Here is a 21,292-nt window from a genome sequence, read left to right as displayed (position 1 = left end):
GAGTTGTAGCTGAATCTTGGCATACAAATTCTTGGAATATGCGTATATTAATAAATACTATTTGATTAAAAGGAGGCCCTTTTAGGTTTTAATGAAATAGCAAATTTCTAAATTCTGAAAATCATCAAAGAAAACGTATGCTATTTGTTAAGTTTTATTCAAATTTAAGATTGACCAAGAATGTTCACGTGAGATTTTATTTGGATACGAACCGGTATAAGTCACCGGAATGTTTCCACTTACGCCTTGGCTTTAAGTAACTTGCGTTGCCAATGCAACTACAACCATATACCAATATCAGATGAATATTTCTCTTCGTATTTTTGAACAATTTGAATTTTTTTTTATGGTTGAATCTTAGTATACTAACTTCTGTGTTCTTATGTTGCCTAAATGTTAACCTTTTCATTATGAATACAGCTATTAGTGATTCATAGTGGAGGACTTGAAGAGGTATTGGTTTAGGGATCAACACAAAGTTTATACTTGTACATCTACATACATATATTATTATTTCAAAACAACAAATATATTTAATTTATTGCTTTCAAGTACGAAACATGTTGTATTTTACATAATTAGTTTACGACTGATCAGCCTGTTGCTTAGCTCTGACTGATCGTTCAACAATTGCGAAACAGGCAACTGCCGCTATCAGGAGCAGGATTAGTACACCCATTTGGATATATAAACTGGCATATTTCGAATATAGATATGCCAGTGCACACCCAAGACACTATAAGTAGGCAGAGAAATTTGAATATATTGCTTTAAGGAGCCCTTGGTCACTTATATTTACCTGAAAAAATTTATAAATTCCGAATCCGGCGGTCGATTCGGCAACAAAAGCACCAGCCAACATACTGTAAATATGAACGGTATAAAACGCTGCTCCCAAACCATAGAGAAAACTGCAAGTTATTGCCAAATAAAAATTGGGAGGGTCAATGATGGATACAGCTTGGTTTTCGCCAAAGGACGATTCATTGGGGATATTGAGAAAGATGATTATGAATGTAATTAAATGGAATACACCTGCTAAATACATAAATACATCACGACCCCAACGAATGGTCATATCGCCCAGAATAGCAAAGAACAGTGATCCCAAAAATCCTCCACAACCTTTCAATATGTAACCAGTAAAGGATAATTCATCCGGTTGCATATTTAAACTTTGTGTGAACGACATGGCAGGGCCATAAACTCCGTTATAGAACGCTTGTACTAATCCTAATGAAAACATAGCAAATTATTAAACATAAATATGAAAATGTACATAGTATAGAATCTCTCTTTTTCTTACCTGTGTAAACGAAGAGAACTACCAGTAGTAACATATCTCTTTCGAGAAGAAGCATAATGTTATCCCGAATGGTAACGAATGCAGCGGAACAACTGTTATGTGTTTCCTTGTCTATGGATTGGTTGCTTTGCGGCAAGCGCAAAAAGAACAACATTACCAGACCAATTATGCAAATAAATGTTAATACTGACATAATTATATAACGGTCCATATCTTCAATCTCTTCAACATTGGCATACTTGAAATACAACAAGATAGCCGATATCATGTAGCTCGCTTGTTGGAACGAAAGGAATATTCCCGAATTCCTCGTAATGCTGCTATCCTCACTATTTCTTGCAATATAATTACCCTGTGCAATATATATAATTGCAGAACCAACACCAAGAGTTATATTTAACGAATACAGCAGCCATTCGAAGGGGTGGTAGAAATGCACGATAAATAGTCTGGAATATAATGGGAAAGGTTAGCAAAACAAATCGCAAAGTTATGTTTGTATAATCCGGTGACTTACAAATAGGTTACGGTTCCAATAACCAGTGACCATCGTGGACCAACTACTGCAACGAGGGGTGGTACGAACCAACAAGTAGCCGCAAAAACGAAATAATATATGCCCAGACTGGTAAAAGCGCTGTTTTCGAAACTATGCTCTTTTTGATGCTCTGTGCGTAGAATTTTTTTCTGCAATTTCAAAATTACATATACATATCATTATTTTAACGATTTTCTGTAATATATTAAGTTTACCTGAAGGCTGGCAGTTGTTTGAAATGCAAAGAAAATTGTGAAAAACGCCAAGCTCATAAACAAAATATTTATTAATTTTGAATCCATCTTGATTTTATACAATTATAAAGCTCCAAAGATATGTGTGTAAACAAAAGTCAAAATGCTTTGAACAACTCTAACAAACGCAAATAATTTTTTTGAATACGACAAACAAATCAATTGTTGCTGCGATATGGGAATCATGGAGATGGTTAATTTAATGTTTAGCAATATTTATAAAACCGTCAAATCGCATAAATAATTTGATGGTATTTTTACAACAGTCGGCAAGATAGCACATATGTATTCTGCCGCTACAATAACAACATTAATTTGGTGAAGCTAAGAATTGATGAATAGAAAAGTTAAATGTTAATTGTTTCTACTTTGTGTTAATCCACTCTATGAAAATTGTTACTATATCAGCGAGCGCAACAGCAACCCTATACGAAACGTCAGCTTTGGTAATAACAATTTTCTTTGTTGTGTTCCTATTCTCAATTTTCAATCCTTAAGTACCAGAATCTTTTTGTAACAGCAAAAATTTTAACTAAATAGTTTCCAAAAAGTTAATGTTTGTTTAAATCTAAAAACATGTCTGCTGTCGAACGTTTCGATGTAGAAAGAGTAGCAAAAATATTTCAGGATTGTTTGCATGAGAACGATGATGTGTTGTTGGATTCATATTTAGAGGCATATGAAGAAATCAATAAGTATGTAAACGTAAAATAACTATTAGTAGCCATAGTGAAATAATAAACATTTTTTTAGATTTTTCCATTTAATGGGTTCAGTATTCGGATTTGTTAGTAGTGATGTGCGAAGTAAAATCGATATACTTTGTGAATACAGGCGAAAGGAATCAACTGGTGAACGTTTCCTGACAATTAAGACAATGATAACCTATGAAAAGGAAGAGGAACTTCTTAAGGATAACAGTTACGTTTCCGGATCAAGGACACTTCTACGATTGCACAGGGGATTGGGTGAGTTAGTATTGACTGTGTTGCAAATGAGCATAACCTACACGTAAGCAAAATGTAAATGCAGGAGTAATAGAAGTTATTCATATACATATACTTCTCATCTTATCGTATCGTTATACAAAAACAAGATGTGATTTATAAGTGTTTTTAGTGCATTTAGTTTGTAGTTGTTCTACTATTTACCTATTATTAAAAGGGCACCCTTATCTTATCTTACAATTGGACTTGATGCTACCATGTATCAACTGTTTCTTTTACAATTATTTTTCAGAATTCATATACGAGTTTCTAAAACGGTTGTCTGAATTAAATGAATGTGATAGGACACATTCTTGCTGCAAGAGTGCATATAATGACACGTTAGCGAAACATCATCCCTGGGTGGTCCGAAAAGGAGCTGTGGTTGCTATGTATGCGCTGCCTACACAGGGAGAATTGCTGAAACGTGTTTGTATAAACGTGTCACGTGCGATAGAGGTGCTCCCTGAAATGCTAAAACATACAAAATCGGTATACGATCGTATTGAACTGCTTTATACCGCTCATGATTTGCACGATTTACCCTAAACTATCCATAGTTATATAAGCTAAAGTAATAGATTTTTTAAATATTTTGCGAAGTCAAATAGGGCATTCCAAAAGGAGGCAATGTGAATTTTCCAAAAGTAAATCAAGGTTCCCTTTTGAAACAGTATACATTTGAGTAAATTATTTGCTCGATACTATAAAAAATTGTATTCAATTAGTGCATAGGCTTAATGTTTAATTAGCAAATTTATAAAAACAATGATAATTAATGTTCTACAATTTTTAAAATTTAATGCAACTGATAATAAATTGATTTTACTAGCCTACTTTTTTTTAGTAAGGTGTATTCTTTTTAGATTTTTTATTTTTAATTTTTAATCCACTTGAGCAACTAGGTAATACTCCATCTTCTTTGCCTGGATTCTCCGTGGCCCAAAAAGTAACAAAACCCGACTCTCCGCCTGTCACAACTGCTCCACTCTATAGGTGTATTAAAAAATTAAATCACAAAAGTTGAAATAGCTAACATCATACTAATTCACCTTTTTGTCAAATACGCTCGCTCGGACAAGTTGTTTATTACCAATGAAATCTGCCACTGGTAGCAAATTCTTATTTAAACGAAGAGTACGCAACACTTCACTAAAATATAAAATTATAGATAAATAATATTTAAATATTATATTTGCAATAATTAAAAAAAGTTGTAATAGTGCCTTAATATTAAGACTAACCCATTGTTTGTTGTACCAGTTAAAAGCAATAAGTCGCCATTCTCGGTACTATGCGCATCAACGACATTGCAATTAAACTCGTTTTTTCTCTTTGTCGCTGCTGTAATTTGACACCGATCAAATTTCGATACTATATCGCCTTCATCAGCGAAGTACACATGAAAATCATTTGTGTGTGTGATACAAGATATTACATCTTGTTCATAAATATTTTTATGCCTAAAGTATAAAAATTATTATAAAATATAGGAATAGTTATAAATTGTTTACACCAGTTTCTCTTCACTTACCAATTCAGTTTTTGTACACTGCATTCCGTATTAATGGTTGTTGTTAAAGCGTCGTCCTCAGTCGCCTCTTTGATGTCGAATACGTTGATAAGACCATCAGTAGATCCGGAGCATAAAATATCAGGGTTTTTATAGTGAAAATGTAATGAAGTTATATCATCTTCATGGCTTTCGAAATAGGTACCGAGTTGTTGACGCTGTCGAACATCATAGAATAATAAACAAACGTCGCCCTGGCGCTGTTGAGTACCAGTGCAAATAATGCGTCCGTTTGAATTGCTGTCAAAACAATTTATGGCTTTACGCGAAATCCTCAAATTTCTTCTACCGAAGCTAGAAAAACTTTGTGTACACTCGATATTCTCCTCGAAACGTGCTTGTTCCCTTTGCGTGCGTAAGTCGTACAGACGTACGATTCCATTGCTTTCTCCAACTAACAAGCAATTGGGAGTATCATCTAAAAAACGTACACCGCATATACCTACACGATCATTTGTTCTCGGTGTTGATACGGTGGCGACTGAAGAAATTTGCAAGGCACGTTCGGCGTTAACGTCAAAGATATGTACAACAGCGCTTGATAAGCCAGCTACAATGCGCGTAAATCCACTGTATAATATATTTATATAAATAACACAAAACTAATAAATGTACTATACTACTATACAAATTATACCTATCAGCTGCTAAATTAAGAACATAGTCTCTATTTAATGACACCGCCGATTCATCTTCGATTCTAAATTTGACTTTGAACAGGCCTTCCAGTTCTTCTCGGCTACACGTGTCCTCGTCAACAATCAAAGCCGTGGAGACTCCAGATTCATCATGGTAACTACCAGAAGGGGAAGGGCAGACTTCGCCTATAAGTAACAAGAATTTATTAATATAAATGCTAACGTTTATATCAAATTGTATTCCCACCTTGAGAACTTAATTTACCTTTCATTTGTTTTGATATTTAACCAACGCAAAATGTAGTAGATTAAAGATTCTGTAGAGAGTTGCTGGTATTGTACCATAAAAACAGATGGAATTACTGGTGATGCCAGATGGCCTGTTTTATTTTTTTTTTATCAATATTAAAACTTCACACGGCATCTCGATAGCTTTATGGCAAATTAGCATTAAACATTTGCTTCGCTTTGCGTCAGACATTTGTTTTGACAGAATAATTGGATGTGCGGTTTTGTATGAGTACCGCATAAAAAGTTTTCGACACGAAGCCAAGCAAAATATTGGGCAACTCTGATCTTTTTACGCTATGCCAAGCAACGTCATTTTGATTAAAGAGAGACACTAATCAAAGCGTTAATTGTGGCATACCCTTATCGCTCAAACAATCACCGACGCAAAATCGTGGACCGAACCAGCTGGTACGGCGTGTTTTATGAGAGCTCAATGAACACTCACCACCGCTTCTACCGTCCACTTTTACAGAAAGTGAAAAATCGTGTATATAAATAGAACAATGGCAACATTGGTGAAATGGAAACAAAAGAGAACAACTGCTTTCTGCGTTGCAACCACGGGCATAACTTTTGACAAATTTGATTTGATACGGGTGGTAAGCTGGAAAGGGAGGAATGTCGTTGACTGTTTGAGCTATTAATTTTATGTCCTTCTTTGTTTCAGTATGAGCCAGAGATAAAGAGATGCCCAACTCATCTCTCACTGGAAATGAGAGTGTAGTTGCTAAACTCCAAAACCTACTGAACTTGGGCAACTGTCAAAATTCAGGAAATCTGACGTTTAGCAATTGGAAAAAGAGGGACGGCCAGATTGAAATCCTATAGGAAATTATATGAACAGAGAGATTTGTGGCTGCTGTTGAAGATCAATGATATATGTGATGAAATCTTTTGTGATGCCATTTTTAGTAGTATTATTTTCAATTAAAAATTATACAATAAAAAACAATTATTAATTGAAAGCTAATACATTTATTCATTTGATTAAGTATTGAAAGTTTAAAAATCAATTGTTTTAATATATTACAAAATCACAAAAAAGAGTTTAAATAGTTTATGCATATGTTGAACGGATACATGTATAATAATATTTAATCTTAATAAATGTTAAGTATTTTGTTTAAAATTCCCAAAAATTTTTATTTCATCCGATCTGACTACAATGGAAAATGTTATAAAAAACGCTAGTTTTGAGGCGCTCTCACACTGGAATAAGATGGGCATCCCTTTTTCTCTGGTAATGGGCCTTTATTGTTATCACTGTAGCCAGTGGAGACTGCGTATTACTTAATACCCCTGATACGCCTTTCAACTCCACTCCTACAAACTTAATATTACTCAAAAAGTGTTTTTGTAGGACTAGTAGATTGTATCGACTCTTTATGTTCGCAACATTTCCACGGTCCCCTATTTTATTTTAATGTTTCCAAATTGTAGCTTGTCTCGTCCTGTTTCGGGATTTACTTAATTTTACTTTACGAGCTCAAAAATGTTTACTTTTCTATGGATTTGTACATAACTTATTAAAATAGTTTGAAATTATAAAAAAAATAGTTCTTTTTACCCTTTTCCGTTTTCGATTAATATTTTTACTAAATAAATGCATTAATATTTAACTCCAACTGCTTGTGAGCAGTCGTAATTTTTTGATACTCTAGCCAAACCCACTTCCCAAACGATCTTATCAAGATAACAGATGCCCAAACAAAAATATTTCCTACTTCAATTGAAAATGGATGGGTTGGCATAACTGTTGTCTGCATGCAGCGTAAGTAATTATACCTGCGTATTGTTATTATTGCTATATATGTATATAATTTTAGGAATGTGTAAAATAAACTTAAGTCGACTGAAACGAAGATAGTAGTAAATTTAATTTCTAGTAGGAAGCATCTGTATCTTCAAGCGAAAATATCGTCCCAAACAGATCCCGCACATCTGCGAAATTCAATGTTTTTTTTTTTACATATTTAATAAAGTATAATTATATAAAATGAATTCACAAGCATATTTGAAATTTCTTATCCAAAAATTTTTAGTGTACAATTTCAGATATTGTTCGTAGCGATCTATTTTTATGTATGTATTCTATTTCAATTTTTTAACAAAAAATTAAACGCGAAGGGAATTTTCTATATGCAATAAGTATGTCACTCGCATCTCAATCGTATTTACATGAAGTCATCGTAATCCTCTGCATAGTCGTTTCCGTATTTCTGATAGTCATCAATTTCCTATGAAAAAAAAAATATACCGAAATTTAATATGGGCTTGAAAGTATGGAATGTGAATGTTTTAGATACGAACATCAGTTTCTGTACGCAGAGATACTTTATTCTTTCCTTTGTTAGCAGGTTTTTTCGCATTTTGTTTTTCCATTTTTAGCTTCTCCGTATGCAAACTTTCTACATTCATTTTCACTTTTTTTATATCCGCTGCAGATACTGTAAAATGTAAATACATATGTATTAAAGTGCTATAAACTTACATTATTAAAGTATAAACAACACTTACAATTAACACATATGCTACGAACTAGGTCCTCAACAAATTCTGGGAAGTGTGGCGATTCTTTGTAATATGACAATTTCCAACTGAGCGTCGCACCAAATTCCTTGAACTCCTCTTTCGTTTGTGGATTGAATGCATCTAATCCATTGCCAATTTCTGTTACACCGAATGTTTCCAGCGCACTTTTGAGGTCTGATTCTTCTTGGATTTTTTTTATACGTAACTTCTCAACCAACGTTTCTTCAGGCGTCAAGTTAGCTAGCCGTTTTTCTTCCTCTTCTTCAGCTAGACGCTATTGTATTGGAAAAGTACTTCATTAGTATGTTTGCTTTGTGTATTTATTTACATCTAAGCTCGCCTGTAATTAATATAACTCACTTCTTGTTCCGATAATTTGGCTTTCAATGCTTTGTTTGGTTTAGTTTTTGTTGGCACTTCTGTTGTTGTCTCGGATTTTTCCTCATCCTTTTTTTCCTCCTCGTCTTCCCAACTGTCCTGTGTGTAAGAAAAACAGAAATGTTGATCATTAAAACACAATACATTTACAAACTCAAAATAACTAGCAAAGGTGAATGAAAATAATTATAATATATTATTTAAATAATATACTTATATTTATATAGAAACATATTTAATATACTTATAAATAATTATTTAAAATATGTAATTGACATACTATAGCTTAACCCAAGATAATGACGACAATCGAATAAATAAATTGACCACGTGTACACAAAATATAGTCAACCTGAATTGAATTAATCGAATACTAGAAACTCATTGGAAAGCAAGTTGATATATAATTCACACACAAAAATTTGTGTAGGTAAATGGTGCGTTCGCAGTCGCTAAAAAAATGCATGCTATCTGAAACCGCCGAATTTAATGATTACAAACATTTATTAGCAAGGTTACAATACATCCTTACCTTTACATCCTCGTCGTCATCCTCTCCCTGCCATTTATTAACATCATTTGTGATTTTAGGACGTATGACAACATCCTCATCAGCGGCTGACTCTGTTATACGTGTATTATGAAAAATATAGATGCCTTTGTTAAAATGCTACTAAATATAGTTTACATATCTTTCTTGCATAATATATTTTACTTTCTTATGTTCGAGCCAACTCACATCGCCCTTGTATTACTAATTAAAACTGCTGCTGTCAATTCACATTCACTGCCATCAGTGTTTGTGTCAGGCAATGACAAAACACATATGAATGTAGTGAAATGTAGCAGCAATCCATTGATGAATCGACAACATTCCAGAACAGCTACTTACCCCAATCGGCCATGGTAAATTTTCGATGTACAAATGCTGAATTTTAGGTGATATTGATAGGTTTGAGATTTTAATAATTTAGTTTGTCGGTATAGAAATCCTGAAATATATTAATATCTCCCTGTTTTGGACAGAGAATTGAATTCAAAGCAAAAATGTGACAGACAAATCAAAACTGTGACAAACGTGTGCAAGATCTTCTTCTTTTGTCATTTCTATTAAATTCTCTTCATTTTTATATGTGTTACTATTTCAGGGTTGTATTTTTACGTATTTAAATATTAATCCTTAATTAAAATAAAAACGATTAATATAGTTCAAACGAAACCAAAATAATTACTTTCAAAACTTAATTTTACATAAAAGAAATGTCGCCTTAGAACTTTCCATACAGTTAATATATGTATTCCGTAACTTTATTATATTCAACATTCTTTTTTTAATTTAAGAGCCAGCAACTCTTTTTGAAATCAGCTGGAGTGCTATTCTACAAATGAAATCAAAGAAGAATCATGCAAAACGAAAACGCGTTAATAGAAATAATGTACATAAACTATTTTAGCAACAAAATTTAGTGTATACAAAATAAAATTATTTAAAATTCAAAAATTCAATGTACATATAAAAACTCAATACTGAACCTCAGCTCAATTTAATAGAAAGATCCATTTTTATATATTGATTAAGTGAAATAAAGTGTAGTCATTGAACAAAGAAATCATTGGTTGCACGAAATTAGGTGAGTGGGATGAATTTATGACTTCATTTGAGCAAAACAAAAAAACATTTTTTCTACTTTAGGTGAAAAATGGCTAAGGTTATTTCACAAGAAACCTTTGATGATGTGGTAAAGGAAAATATCGTGGACTTCTCTATGAGTCCAGATGAAGCAAAAGAAGAAACAATCAAGCAATTCGAAGCGCAGGTATATGCATATTTTTTCAATTTAATTTTAACACATACTGACATGTGCATCGGAGCCATATTTTTGTACTAAAAATATGCAAATAATTTCTTACTCCATATAATTATATTAATAGGGAATTAACTTGGCGAACATCATTAAGGATTTAACAATAAATCCAGAAACTGGCAAACCTGTACTGAATGAAATAATTGATGAAATAAAAACTTATATAGGTCAAAAATCCACCGATACTAATAAACTACTGGAAAACTTGTCTATCTTAGACACTGAATGCCAAAAGGTATTTTGAAATAGTTAACATGATTCTTTAAATAATTCGAATTTTGTCAGTCTATTTCCCATCGGGTACTCGCCGGAAAGAATAGTGCTCATGAAGCACTTATAACGCTTCTAGAACAAGAACTAGTGAACCAAAACTCTTCTGAAATTGTGAAACCTAATTTATCCGTCTTAGAGGCTTGTCTAAAGTGCGCTAATAGTTTTACAAACAAACAACCAGATATATTCGATGCAGAAGCCCTTGCAGTAATTTTGAAACTTTTGTCCATCGAACATGAAAATATAATAATTTTTACGCTGCAATGGTTGCAAAAAGCAAGTATCATGCACGAAATCAATCGGCAAAACATTGTCAATGCTGGCGTGGTGAAAAAGTTGAAGCCATTTGTGTCCAAGCAGAGCAGCCTAAAACTTATTCGAGAAGTTCTAGCTGTTATGCGCTATCTTGTGCTGGACGATGATATTCGTGTAGAGTTCGGATGTGCACACGAACATGCGCGTCGCATTGCGAGCGAATATATTGTGGATTTGACAAAGTTATTGGGTGAATACAATGATCCCAATATTTTGTCAGATTTGTTATTGACAATCGGTGCTTTAGCGGTGCGTCAAGAATTTTGCACAACCATTGAGGATGCGGGGGGAATTAAATTCGTGTTTGATATTATGGTGAGTATTAGCTTTATATTTAACAGCACTTGCGATATTTCTAGCACGCACATTTTCAGACCGCTAATCAAACATCTGTTCGTGTCAATCGCGAAGCCTTTAAGCTTTTACGTGCTTTAGGCGGTAACGACACTGTGAAGGCGCATATTGTGCAACAAGGTGCAGCCCCGATTATTAAGCAAGTGCTGGAAACACATCTGGTGAGTGCTCCACCACATTTCGCCAAGCTTTGAGTGAAAGAACCCTTATAAATCATTTATATTTCACAGTCAAATGAGAATGTAGTCACTGCGGCATTGGCTTGTATTGCAACATTGACTTTGCGTGTTAAAGACAATAGTGTAGCCTTCTTTGCTACGGGAATTGCAGAAACCATTGTAGAGGCTGTTCGCATGCATCCTAAAAATAAGATTGTTCAAGTAAATTGAAATGCTTTGATATCTTATTTAATAATTTTATTTAAAAACTATTTTTCGAACAGCGTAACGGTGCTTGGGCCATTCGCAACATGGTGTCGCGTTCACGCGATCAATGTGAAAGCTGGATTTCTTATGGTATAGAAGATCTATTAAATACAGCGCTAAGTTCGCACCCATCAATACAACAGGATGTAAAGGCGGCACTTCGCGATTTAGGATGTAGAGTAGAACTTCGCGAAGAATTCACAGGAGTTGCTGAAAAGAAAATTATTGGCATGTGAAAACCAAACTTTTATGAAAACGCGCTCAGTGCTTAGAAAAAAAGAAACATGAATCTAATCTATCTTCAAAGCTTTAAAAGGAGCCTTTCTGTAAATTGAGTCCAGTATTTGCATGAATAAAAATGCAACTATTTCATTTAAATTTTAATCGCTAACTATAAACTTATTTCAATATTTTTTACACAACCATATTCATATTGACAAACAAAAACTACTTATGTATAAAATTATAAAAAAAAAAAAAAAATTTAACTACCACATATGATAATAAGACAATTTATATTATTTTTGATTTCTTTTTTTTTTTTTTATAAAAAAAACTTGAAAAGTTTGGTAAAAAAAATTTAAAGGAATTATAATATATACTTATTATCTGATATGGATCATAGCTAGGAACGCAAGAAATTGGTAGGGTTGCAAATACATTTTCAAATTGTGGCACCATGCCAAGTGTTCCCGTAAGACAGAAAAATATAAATGCACTCTCATAATATACAAAGTTTTTTAATAAATATCTAAATTAAATACATGATGGCTACTAACTAGTTTCCTTAAATTTATGCCAACCTGCAGACATCATTTGTTTAACTTAAACTTGCGCAAACCACCAGCTTTTAGACGACTATCTAAATTACTTCCGATTGGCCTTGGTTTTGTGGGCGATACGGCTCTCGTACTGCTCGGTTCGAAATTCATGCCAAAGTGTTTAGCTGTTGTTGAAGAAGAGCTAATTGCCAATCGCGGTTTCTTCATGATGGAATACTATTTGAATAACACTTGATGTCATACAACTTTAAAATATATATTCCATTTATTTTAAACCTTTTCTGTGATATCACTTTGAGCTTTGCGTAGCATACCCAAACTGCTACCGATGCTGTTAGCGGCACTGTCTTTATCAGCTTTTTTCGGTGATATTTTTAATGTCGCCAATTTCGTGGTTGTAATACCCGTTCGCTCTGGCAGATTGTCTTGATTGCGTTTAAACAATGGCAGCAGGCCGATACTGCTGGACTTAATATTGAGATAAGGAGAATTGGAGTCTTCAATCTTCTTCAGGTTTTCCTTCTATAGAATTAAGGGGATAATAAATAGTATATTTCAAATGGGTAGGGATATATACGAACAATAGTGGGTGACAATGTCTGACGTTTTTCCGGCAATGCATTCGGCGCAGATTCTGTGCTCTGCCTGCATTGGTCTGACATGAAACTTATTGGCCCTTTATTTTCTACTGCCTTCATCTGCAAGAACATATAGTATCAGGTATTGTTTTTAATATATTTACCTAATTATTTCGTACTTTCTGTTGTAATTGATAGTTTTCACTTTCTAATTGTGAAATGCGTTCCTCAAAAGACCTACGGATTTTTTTTGAATTTTGGTTTAAACAATATTTTAAATATTTGTGTGAGGTATATTACTTTTTAGCAGCCATTTCTTGTCGCAAATTGTCCTGCATAACTTTCATAGCCCGGCGCAAATCAGTTTTCTTTGTTTCACATGTGCGAAGTTCGCTGTAATATGTGCGATGTAATAACAAGAGATAATTACTTAAATATTTGGTCAGGTAGTTGGGGTGGTAAATAATATTTTTGTTTTGCGACATACTAACCGCTTCAGGGCAGCTACCCAGGTGCACAGTCGCACAGGATCTTTTTCGATCTTGAGCATTTTTTCAGCTTCTACTGTTGTGGCGGCGAGAACTGATTGTACTGACTCTATTGTTTTAATTTGTTGCTTTAGACGTTCCACCTCTTTGCGTAAGTCTTCGGCCATCTTTGCTTCAGTCTTAAAGATTTTCAACTGAAAACCAGCAAAAACTACTTTGTAGGTAATACTTTTATAATTTAATGTACCACGCACCTGTTCCGAATATGTAAGTATTACGAAATCGTTTTTCTGTATTCTTTGCTCCATAGCTTGAATTGTTTGCCTAATGTAGAAACATATTTGAATAATGGAAATTTGCCTTTATAAAGAGTTTATCTTACTTACGCTGCTTTAATTTGGCATTCTTTAAGATCTTTAATTTGTTGTTGCGTTTTATTCAACTCTTTTTCCTTCATTTTTAATTGCAGACTAGCGCTGTCCACTTGCTCTTGCAGTGATCCCACGTCGATAGTACTCAGATCCAGATTTGCCAAGTTGAAATATATGCGGAATATATTACGATCCGTACACTTAGTTCGACACTGGGGGCACGACTTCGATCTGTTGTGTTAGGAAAAAAATGCGTTATAGCTGTATATTGTAGTCGGACGTTAACTAACCGTTCCATCCATTGTTTTAAGCATGCTATGTGAAACATATGGCCACAGTTGGTTGCACGCACATCATCTGAGGCGACGAACAGCTCAGCACAAATAACACAATTTAAATTGAGCATTTCAACATAAAATAATTCAAAAACTAATTTACTAATTATAACAAAAAATGTTGTATGGAGTTATTTAGTTCATAGACAATATAATTAACAGCCAAAACAGTTACACAGTTCCAGTTTTAACATTTTTGACAAATCCCTATTTCACTGCTTCCTTTTATTTACTGCTTTTGCCGCCAAATTCATCCATTACAGGTTTGCTCAACTGTCAAACGAATTCAGCTGATACCTGGTACTCAAACCATCTAGCTGTGTTCGGTGACTAAAACATTTGTTTGAACTAGTGCTTGGACAGTTTATTACCGTATAAAAATTGTGTAAAAAAAAAATAAAATTTTCTACGAAATTATTATATAATATATTGGCTATGATAATAATTTTATCTGGCAATAATTCTGACAGTTGGTTGTCAATTATTATTGCCTCTGTGTATGCACTTACTATTTTCAGGCCCAAAGAGAAGGAGCGGGGGGTGGATTTTTAGTTACAGATCACAACGTTGGGAAATTCTGAAATCCAAAATACCCAATTCACTTTACTGTCTTTCTAATACAAGGTAGTCTGCCAGTATCAATGAAATAAATTTGGTTCTTCAAGAGATCAATGCCACTTTCGACGCTGAAGTTAGAAATATTGAAAGCCTCCTTTTGGATTTGCAGTTTCTGCGCGACCAGTGGATAGCAATTTATAATGAATGCAAAATTGTTGCAGAGAATTTATGTTAGAGCATATCGAGACGATTTTACCATTAGCTAGAAAAAAAACCATTGAAACGACCTAAATGAAGAACTGGATTAAGATTGCAGTAACGAAGAAATTGAATTCAAAAGGAATCGTTCTTATTTCTATATCAGTTCGATGATATGAAAGAAGATGAACTCAACGCAGTTACAAAAATTTTTGCAAAAAGGTATTCCGTTGATGTATTTGATAAGTTGTGCAATGAAGCTATTCACCTCAGAACGTTTACGATACAAATTACAATATATTGAATGCCATCAATGCTCGAAAATAAGGAAGACCTTTCCCAAATATTGTATTTGCATCGCTGTGAGAATATTTTCCACTTTACCCCGTTTCTGTTTCAAGTGGTCAACTTTTAGTTTAGTGCTTTAGCATGGATCAAAAATTTTCATCACTCATGCTCGTCACATGCCAGGATTTCTGGACTAGTTACACCGTGCCTAGAGGTAGAATTAGTCAAGAAGTTTGATTTTCAGACTATTATCGACGCATTTGCTGCCACCAAATGGAGGATTTTAAACTGCATGGTTAAAATTAAAATCACATACTTCAAAAGAAGCGTTTTATCATTAGTTTGATCGATAAATAATTGTTTGAGTGATATGTGTCTGTCTTCTTATTAACTGTCAAGTCTTGCTATCCCTATATTCATATATTCCGGTATAATCTAAAAAAAAATATATTTCTGACTGAAGGTCTATGTATGAACTGATTTATCATTGATTTTTAAAATCGTACAAAAGAAATTTGTTCCACCCAACATCGACAAGAATGCGAATTTCATACAGTTGTGGTAACAGGATAAAACACTAAGTCGTATTTGACTTATTCGTCAAAAATATTGAAGTAGTAAGTGGGAAGATACTTAATAAAGTTTTAAAGTATTAGAAGCATTCCTGTAGGGTGGTGTCCCCCATCTTTTTAGCCCTGCGGCCAGTTTTTCTCTCCGCGGTCCTGACTACTTTTATTGTATGGTGGTACAACAAGTGAATAAGTTATATTAAGTTTGCTACAAAATTTGTAATATCCAGAAGCAAACGTTGGAGATTCTATTAAATATATGTATATACGAGTATGTATAAGTAATCAGCGTTTGCCTGTCCGTCTTCAATTGTCGAATAAATTGTTCAGATCGGACCACTATAGCATATAGCTGCTATACAAACTGACCGATGAAAAACAAGTGCTTGAATGGAAACTTTTTTATTTGTGAAAGGTATTATAGCTTCAGTGCAACCAAAATAACATTTTTTCTTGTTTTTACACTTATTTTGCACTTCTTGCAAACTTGTCATTTACCGATCAAAACATTTGTAAGTGAAGGCTTGGTCAACAAAACATTTATATTGACCGATGGGTCATATTTAGTTAGCCGTCTGCTGCCTTCTTCAAATTCGGATTTCTATAATAAAACCGAAACATCATCGCTATTGAAGAAATGAGTAGATTTTTTCTATAAAATCATTCTAAATACGGTGAAAGATGTGGAAAAATGGTATTTTTTGGTCGATTTTTGGAGCCAAAGGAAAGGATAGACTGAGCATGTCTGTAAACTTGTAGATATGTTTCAGATGTTACACATATTTTAATAGCTTTAAAGAATTCACTAAGTTTGACTAAGAATTTCTTAATATTTATATGAGATATTTGACTGCACGAAATTTTAAGAATTTTAAAATCCCTATGAATTGGGAAGTTGTGTGAAACAGGTCCACATAATTAAACCACCAAAGTATAAATCTATCATTTTACTTGTTTTTAAAGCAGAGTAATTTTACTGCAATCAAAGACTGCTTCGACATTGCTCACCTACGAAACAACAAATATGGCAAACGGTTAACAACAATAAAACAATCAATGAAAAACAGTTATTTGATTTTTTTACAATAAATTTTTATAATTTATTTTCTCGCTTTGGCGCGTTCATTTTTCACCTTTTGAAGTTTTGTTGTAGCACAGTACAATTTATTTATATTTCATATTGTATATTAATTTCATTCGTCTATTTTTGTTGTTAATTAATGCTAGTTACAATTATGTTTAAGCATAAGTATGGTTTACAGTCTGTGCGACATGTGTTGAACAATAATATTTATTAGTAACCTACTTTCTTATGTATACATATATTTATATGTATGGATGTACATATGAACATATACATATGTATGTGATGTAAATATTTTAAGATTTGCGTTATAGACCAGCGAAGATAGTATTTGAAAAACAAAAAAAAAACACAGTAGGATGGAACTCATCGGAAACGAAAGATAAAATAACAAACATTAAAGGAAAAATAATTTACGGACGATCTGAGGTCGGGAAAAGGAAGGGGAGGGGCGTTTTTGAAGTTTTAAGGGTTGAAACGGCTTATCTCGATTTTCGTAATAACTACGAGATACTATAGAAAAAAATTATAGGGCAATGAAAAGATCTATAACTTTTGTATATAGACTTTTTTCGCAAAATCTCAAAATTTATGTGAAATTCAAGTAACCAAATTTTTGAGTTTTCCATTTTTATCTTGTACAAAAATTTGTTTTCTTTCACGAAATTTGGTTTAAACTTACTTCAATTTAAAATCGAAAAAAACCCTACTTCTCACGTCAAAATTTCAGATTTCTTTAAAAAGTCAGTAAGCTCTTTTTTGCCGGAAATCAAGCTAAACCGTTTTCAACCCTTAAAAATTCAACCACGCCCTTCCCCTTCGTCTTCCCGACCTTAGATCGTCGTTAACTATTTTTCCTTTTTTATCCTAGTGTGACTTGTTTTTAATCATTTTCAAACGCTTCTGCACTAATCTATTAGGAATATTAGTGATAGATTTGGAACAAACTAATATTTAATTTAATTTGGCTGGTGTCTTTAAAACGTTACAATTTTTTTTTACAGTGTCAAAAAAAGTATCAAAGTTCGATAAACACTTAATGATAAGCGAATGAAACCTCAAATTTTAAAAATGAATTATGTACAAACGGTAAATAAAAATGGAAATCGCTTTGGAACTGAAGCTGAATAGTCGTTATTGCTAAAATCAGGCGCTTGCCGGAGGCTATTGGGGCTAAAGCTTGCCGGTAGCTTGGTTTTAAAAATAACAAACAAAACCATTGAATTGCATATAAAATGTCATAAATAAAAAAAATTGTATACTAAATATATTCACTGTTATCTTAAAAATAAACATTAAATAAAATTATGGAAAAATTATAAAAAATAAATTCTCTGAAGACACACTTAATTGTCTCCTTAATGTGATACTCATCAAGTGTATATCGAACATCGAAAATTATTTAAGAGCCTTAGGCTATGTGTGTGTTATTTCCGAAACTGAACCAACGTTGAGAGGGTAATAGGTAAATGCTAATAGTTGAAGACTTCGTATGATTTGAGCAAAGTACAAAGGTTTCGTTAATGGGTTCCGTTGTTTGTTACAAGTCGCAGAAAATATGTATGTAGGACTCAATTGCATCAGCTTCATGTAGCGCAATTGCTTGTCGTCTCAACAGCTTCTTTCACACATCGTGGTTTGTTGTCTCTTGGGTCACCAAAATTTCACACTTTGTGACAGACTCAAGGACCAGACAAAAATCTCAGCTTTTCCTGGCCTATGCTACCTGGTGGCACATTACCCTGCCAGAATATTTTTACATTTTCACTCGATGCGACGAAATTCGCCTCTTGAAGGCCTTCTTACCCGTTATTGCGGCTCGGTAAATGTATATCTAGGTATGTATGAACTTAATTTTAATTTTAGGGTTATGAAATTGAGCTTATGTATTTTGATTTTCTTGAATTTTCTTTGCATTCGCAGCGGTGCTTGTAGTCGGCACGCTGTCATGAGCATTTTTGCTTTTGATTGAACTGCATTATTTATTAATGGCGCTGCTCCGAATGCCCAACAGCGCATTATTTATATATATGTATATATTATATGTACAGGGGGACAAGTTTCTGAAGCCATTCTCTAAGGAATATCTAACCTCAATTGCATTAAGTATGTATTTACAAGTAGTTTTACTACATAAGATAATAATAAGAGTATGCAAACATGTATGTGTGTGTTAATTATTATTCTTATATTTGTTTTATACATTTGCACAAGTTTTGGTCATCTAACTGTATTTAACTATATTACCCATTTACCCGAAAAATTACATTTTAGTAATTAATTAACGTTTGATTAATGCCATTAACTTTAGATTATTGTGTACATTTATTGAGATTTATTCTGCGAGTTGCAGGCATATGCAAATATTTAAAGAAATCCATTTTTCGCGCATTTGTTAAGATTTGGGCTTTAACGCTATTTGTTTTTTTATTTAATATCTAGCAATACAGTTTATGTTTAACTCTTATTACTAGTATTTATGCTAATATGCTAAGCGAGTTTTACTTGGACTGTACAGAGACAACACTTATTATTGTGTTTTCTTTATACTAACATTTAAGCTTACTTCTAAAGTCAACAATTTCATATAAACCAACACATAGACATGTATTGCAATGTCTATGCATGTGTGTACGAGTATGTAAATCTATTTAACTGCTTAGTAACTATACAACTATTTATGAGTAGTATTGAACAAATTTACGTTTTTATGTATAGGTGTGTAGGTATGTAGCATTGCTAATTGTTTTCGTTTTATATCTTCATTATTTAAGTTCTCAGTTATTGTTATTATCTTAAAAGTAGGTATGCGACTTACTTAATGTCAAACAAATTGTATGCAACACTTAATCAACAGTTATATTTTAGAAAAACAGTTTCTTTACAATAACCTATTTACGATGCAATTCGTAAGTATTACATAACTATTAATTAAGTTAACCAGAGGGGTGTGATGATGAATGATGTATGCTATTAGGTAGATTGGCTTGAGCCTAACTACATGCTTTGTCCATTATTCATGACACTCGGATTTACAGCGGAGAGTGCCATCCGTGAAAGCCGTTTCTTGAGCGGAATCTCCTCAATGCTTAGTTTTGCTTAAAATAAAACGATATGGTAATATCATTTTCTATATCTCTCACACAATTATACATCTCTAATAATCTATGATTGGTGTTGGATCTTATACATTTCACTCCAGCGTCTTTTGACTTTACTACATAAAGTGATTGTTGTCAAGGAATACCGCATTGGTTCATAGTTGTTCTTCTGAAAATAGAAAGAAAAAATTACATAAAATGAGTTTTAATAAATAATATGACATTATAAAGATGAACAGCACTTTGTGTTTTTGATAACACCGCAAAATTATTCGTGCAAAGGGCGCGTCTCATTGTTTTGGTGCTAGTTCTCTGCAAACTTTCTACCAAGGGCTACAATTACTTTGTGTGGAATATTCTACAATATCAGCGTCCCAAAATTATCTCCTATTGAGGATTTGTAAAAGAATATTAAAAAATTTTTGTACTGATCCCTGTTTAGCCAAGTGACATACGCACTTTTCGCACGAATTGCTGACATAAAAGGCAGTTTTCATTATCGTTCATATGAAAAATTTAAATATTCATGCGGTTGCCGTACGGAAAACATATCCACACAAAAAAAAGAAATGAAGGAAAATATGAAAATCACTTATAGCATTAAATAATAATAGAAATTTGCATTGGGGCCCGCTTCTTCAAGCGCAAGTACTTTTTCCTTATCAATTTGCGGAAAAAAGGCAAAGTTTTATCTGCATTTTATCACTGCTGCTGTCATCTTCACTCTACTCATTATAATGGTCATTCTCATTTATATTTTATTTCAGCGCATTTTCCTCGCTCATCCCGCAGCATTGCCAATAAAGTCGCTCGTTCGCCCGCTTAGTGCTACTGTCGTCGCTGGTGTTGCGAACTCAACCCACACCGGCTTAGCTGACCCGCGAACCAAACTTTTCCCAGCAGTATTTGAAAATTTTCACAAGCATAAAAAAAGGCATATGGAGAGCATGAGCAGGAGTGGCAGCCAAAAAAGGATGTGTACATAACAAGTACGAGTATATTGTGGAAAGGGCTCGGGAGGCGCAAAACGCAAACAATTCAAGAAAATCTTTAAAAAGTTATTGAGCGTAGTGCAGTTATCATTCTATCAAAGTATGTAAAGTACTAGCATGTGTGTGGGTTGGATCTCGAGCTTGAACTTTCTGATTGACAAAACAAAAAAACTAAAAATAAACGGCACTGGCATTGGGAAGCGATAACACTAAATTCCGG

The 21,292-nt window shown here is 33.4% G+C and overlaps 7 protein-coding genes across 11 annotated transcripts in view; 2 read left to right on the top strand and 5 right to left on the bottom strand.

Moving 5' to 3' along the window:
* Positions 1-507: 507 nt before the first annotated feature.
* Positions 508-2,219, bottom strand: LOC106627786 (UNC93-like protein MFSD11). Of its 2 annotated transcripts, XM_036367817.2 has the most exons (6): positions 2,060-2,219; positions 1,824-1,993; positions 1,498-1,755; positions 1,307-1,431; positions 800-1,233; positions 508-736 (listed from the first exon to the last, which is right to left on the bottom strand). In XM_036367817.2, the coding sequence occupies exons 1-6, from the start codon at positions 2,144-2,146 to the stop codon at positions 584-586; spliced, it is 1,227 nt and encodes a 408-aa protein (XP_036223710.2). In that variant the 5' UTR covers positions 2,147-2,219; the 3' UTR covers positions 508-583. The 2 variants fall into 2 exon arrangements, with proteins under 2 accessions (XP_036223710.2, XP_014103535.2); XM_014248060.3 differs by having other exon boundaries at positions 1,307-1,755.
* A 332-nt stretch (positions 2,220-2,551) lies between these two features.
* LOC106615135 (ceramide-1-phosphate transfer protein) lies at positions 2,552-3,920 on the top strand. Its single transcript, XM_014231250.3, has 3 exons — positions 2,552-2,793; positions 2,852-3,066; positions 3,338-3,920. Exons 1-3 carry the CDS (start codon positions 2,675-2,677, stop codon positions 3,631-3,633), a joined length of 630 nt encoding a protein of 209 aa, XP_014086725.2. The 5' UTR covers positions 2,552-2,674; the 3' UTR covers positions 3,634-3,920.
* On the bottom strand, positions 3,809-5,664 carry LOC106615008 (WD repeat-containing protein 89). 2 transcript variants are annotated; one of them, XM_014231125.3, is made up of 6 exons: positions 5,561-5,664; positions 5,295-5,481; positions 4,619-5,227; positions 4,329-4,547; positions 4,137-4,236; positions 3,809-4,074 (listed from the first exon to the last, which is right to left on the bottom strand). In XM_014231125.3, the coding sequence occupies exons 1-6, from the start codon at positions 5,565-5,567 to the stop codon at positions 3,928-3,930; spliced, it is 1,269 nt and encodes a 422-aa protein (XP_014086600.2). In that variant the 5' UTR covers positions 5,568-5,664; the 3' UTR covers positions 3,809-3,927. The 2 variants fall into 2 exon arrangements, with proteins under 2 accessions (XP_014086600.2, XP_014086521.2); XM_014231046.3 differs by having other exon boundaries at positions 5,543-5,648.
* A 1,935-nt stretch (positions 5,665-7,599) lies between these two features.
* On the bottom strand, positions 7,600-9,599 carry eIF3j (eukaryotic translation initiation factor 3 subunit j). The gene is made up of 6 exons (XM_014232630.3): positions 9,389-9,599; positions 9,029-9,120; positions 8,479-8,595; positions 8,104-8,392; positions 7,897-8,033; positions 7,600-7,823 (listed from the first exon to the last, which is right to left on the bottom strand). The coding sequence occupies exons 1-6, from the start codon at positions 9,399-9,401 to the stop codon at positions 7,761-7,763; spliced, it is 711 nt and encodes a 236-aa protein (XP_014088105.2). The 5' UTR covers positions 9,402-9,599; the 3' UTR covers positions 7,600-7,760.
* Positions 9,600-9,898: 299 nt separating this feature from the next.
* LOC106614158 (armadillo repeat-containing protein 6 homolog) lies at positions 9,899-12,491 on the top strand. The gene is made up of 7 exons (XM_014229724.3): positions 9,899-10,127; positions 10,190-10,313; positions 10,429-10,596; positions 10,647-11,264; positions 11,324-11,464; positions 11,534-11,683; positions 11,746-12,491. The coding sequence occupies exons 2-7, from the start codon at positions 10,197-10,199 to the stop codon at positions 11,962-11,964; spliced, it is 1,413 nt and encodes a 470-aa protein (XP_014085199.1). The 5' UTR covers positions 9,899-10,127; positions 10,190-10,196; the 3' UTR covers positions 11,965-12,491.
* Positions 11,698-14,625, bottom strand: nopo (no poles). The gene is made up of 10 exons (XM_036367809.2): positions 14,238-14,625; positions 13,963-14,178; positions 13,831-13,900; positions 13,580-13,770; positions 13,389-13,481; positions 13,268-13,325; positions 13,092-13,208; positions 12,787-13,032; positions 12,532-12,726; positions 11,698-11,938 (listed from the first exon to the last, which is right to left on the bottom strand). The coding sequence occupies exons 1-9, from the start codon at positions 14,351-14,353 to the stop codon at positions 12,541-12,543; spliced, it is 1,293 nt and encodes a 430-aa protein (XP_036223702.2). The 5' UTR covers positions 14,354-14,625; the 3' UTR covers positions 11,698-11,938; positions 12,532-12,540.
* A 3,288-nt stretch (positions 14,626-17,913) lies between these two features.
* Positions 17,914-21,292, bottom strand: part of 5-HT1A (5-hydroxytryptamine (serotonin) receptor 1A) — a 119,194-nt gene continuing 115,815 nt past the window's right edge. For all 3 annotated transcript variants that reach the window (XM_070108655.1, XM_036367661.2, XM_014237669.3), the window contains one exon: positions 17,914-20,249. The gene's annotated coding sequence lies outside the window, so the exon portion shown is untranslated. The remainder of the gene's footprint in view (positions 20,250-21,292) is intronic.

This window comes from Bactrocera oleae, chromosome 4, assembly GCF_042242935.1.
Source record: "Bactrocera oleae isolate idBacOlea1 chromosome 4, idBacOlea1, whole genome shotgun sequence".
NCBI classification, from domain to species: Eukaryota; Metazoa; Arthropoda; class Insecta; order Diptera; family Tephritidae; genus Bactrocera; species Bactrocera oleae.
This window is presented reverse-complemented; position numbering and strand designations above follow the sequence as displayed.

What these genes read in the sequence shown, in the direction of transcription:
- LOC106614158 (XM_014229724.3), top strand. Translation starts at nt 10,197, where the DNA reads ATGGCTAAGGTTATTTCACAAGAAACCTTTGATGATGTGGTAAAGGAA. An exon ending in TCAAGCAATTCGAAGCGCAG is followed by an intron (nt 10,314 to 10,428) that starts GTATATGCATAT and finishes TTATATTAATAG; the next exon opens with GGAATTAACTTGGCGAACAT. An exon ending in CTAAAAATAAGATTGTTCAA is followed by an intron (nt 11,684 to 11,745) that starts GTAAATTGAAAT and finishes TTTTTCGAACAG; the next exon opens with CGTAACGGTGCTTGGGCCAT.
- nopo (XM_036367809.2), bottom strand. Translation starts at nt 14,353, where the DNA reads ATGCTCAATTTAAATTGTGTTATTTGTGCTGAGCTGTTCGTCGCCTCA. An exon ending in TACTTACATATTCGGAACAG is followed by an intron (nt 13,771 to 13,830) that starts GTGCGTGGTACA and finishes GCTGGTTTTCAG; the next exon opens with TTGAAAATCTTTAAGACTGA. An exon ending in AAAGTGATATCACAGAAAAG is followed by an intron (nt 12,727 to 12,786) that starts GTTTAAAATAAA and finishes TTATTCAAATAG; the next exon opens with TATTCCATCATGAAGAAACC.
- LOC106615135 (XM_014231250.3), top strand. Translation starts at nt 2,675, where the DNA reads ATGTCTGCTGTCGAACGTTTCGATGTAGAAAGAGTAGCAAAAATATTT. An exon ending in GCATATGAAGAAATCAATAA is followed by an intron (nt 2,794 to 2,851) that starts GTATGTAAACGT and finishes ACATTTTTTTAG; the next exon opens with ATTTTTCCATTTAATGGGTT. An exon ending in ACGATTGCACAGGGGATTGG is followed by an intron (nt 3,067 to 3,337) that starts GTGAGTTAGTAT and finishes ATTATTTTTCAG; the next exon opens with AATTCATATACGAGTTTCTA.
- LOC106615008 (XM_014231046.3), bottom strand. Translation starts at nt 5,567, where the DNA reads ATGAAAGGTAAATTAAGTTCTCAAG. An exon ending in AGTGTACAAAAACTGAATTG is followed by an intron (nt 4,548 to 4,618) that starts GTAAGTGAAGAG and finishes TTTATACTTTAG; the next exon opens with GCATAAAAATATTTATGAAC. An exon ending in CGAGCGTATTTGACAAAAAG is followed by an intron (nt 4,075 to 4,136) that starts GTGAATTAGTAT and finishes ATACACCTATAG; the next exon opens with AGTGGAGCAGTTGTGACAGG.
- LOC106627786 (XM_014248060.3), bottom strand. Translation starts at nt 2,146, where the DNA reads ATGGATTCAAAATTAATAAATATTTTGTTTATGAGCTTGGCGTTTTTC. An exon ending in AAACAACTGCCAGCCTTCAG is followed by an intron (nt 1,994 to 2,059) that starts GTAAACTTAATA and finishes TTGAAATTGCAG; the next exon opens with AAAAAAATTCTACGCACAGA. An exon ending in GAATTTATAAATTTTTTCAG is followed by an intron (nt 737 to 799) that starts GTAAATATAAGT and finishes GCCTACTTATAG; the next exon opens with TGTCTTGGGTGTGCACTGGC.
- eIF3j (XM_014232630.3), bottom strand. An exon ending in ATGACGACGAGGATGTAAAG is followed by an intron (nt 8,596 to 9,028) that starts GTAAGGATGTAT and finishes TCTTACACACAG; the next exon opens with GACAGTTGGGAAGACGAGGA. An exon ending in CTCTGCGTACAGAAACTGAT is followed by an intron (nt 7,824 to 7,896) that starts GTTCGTATCTAA and finishes TTTTTTTCATAG; the next exon opens with GAAATTGATGACTATCAGAA.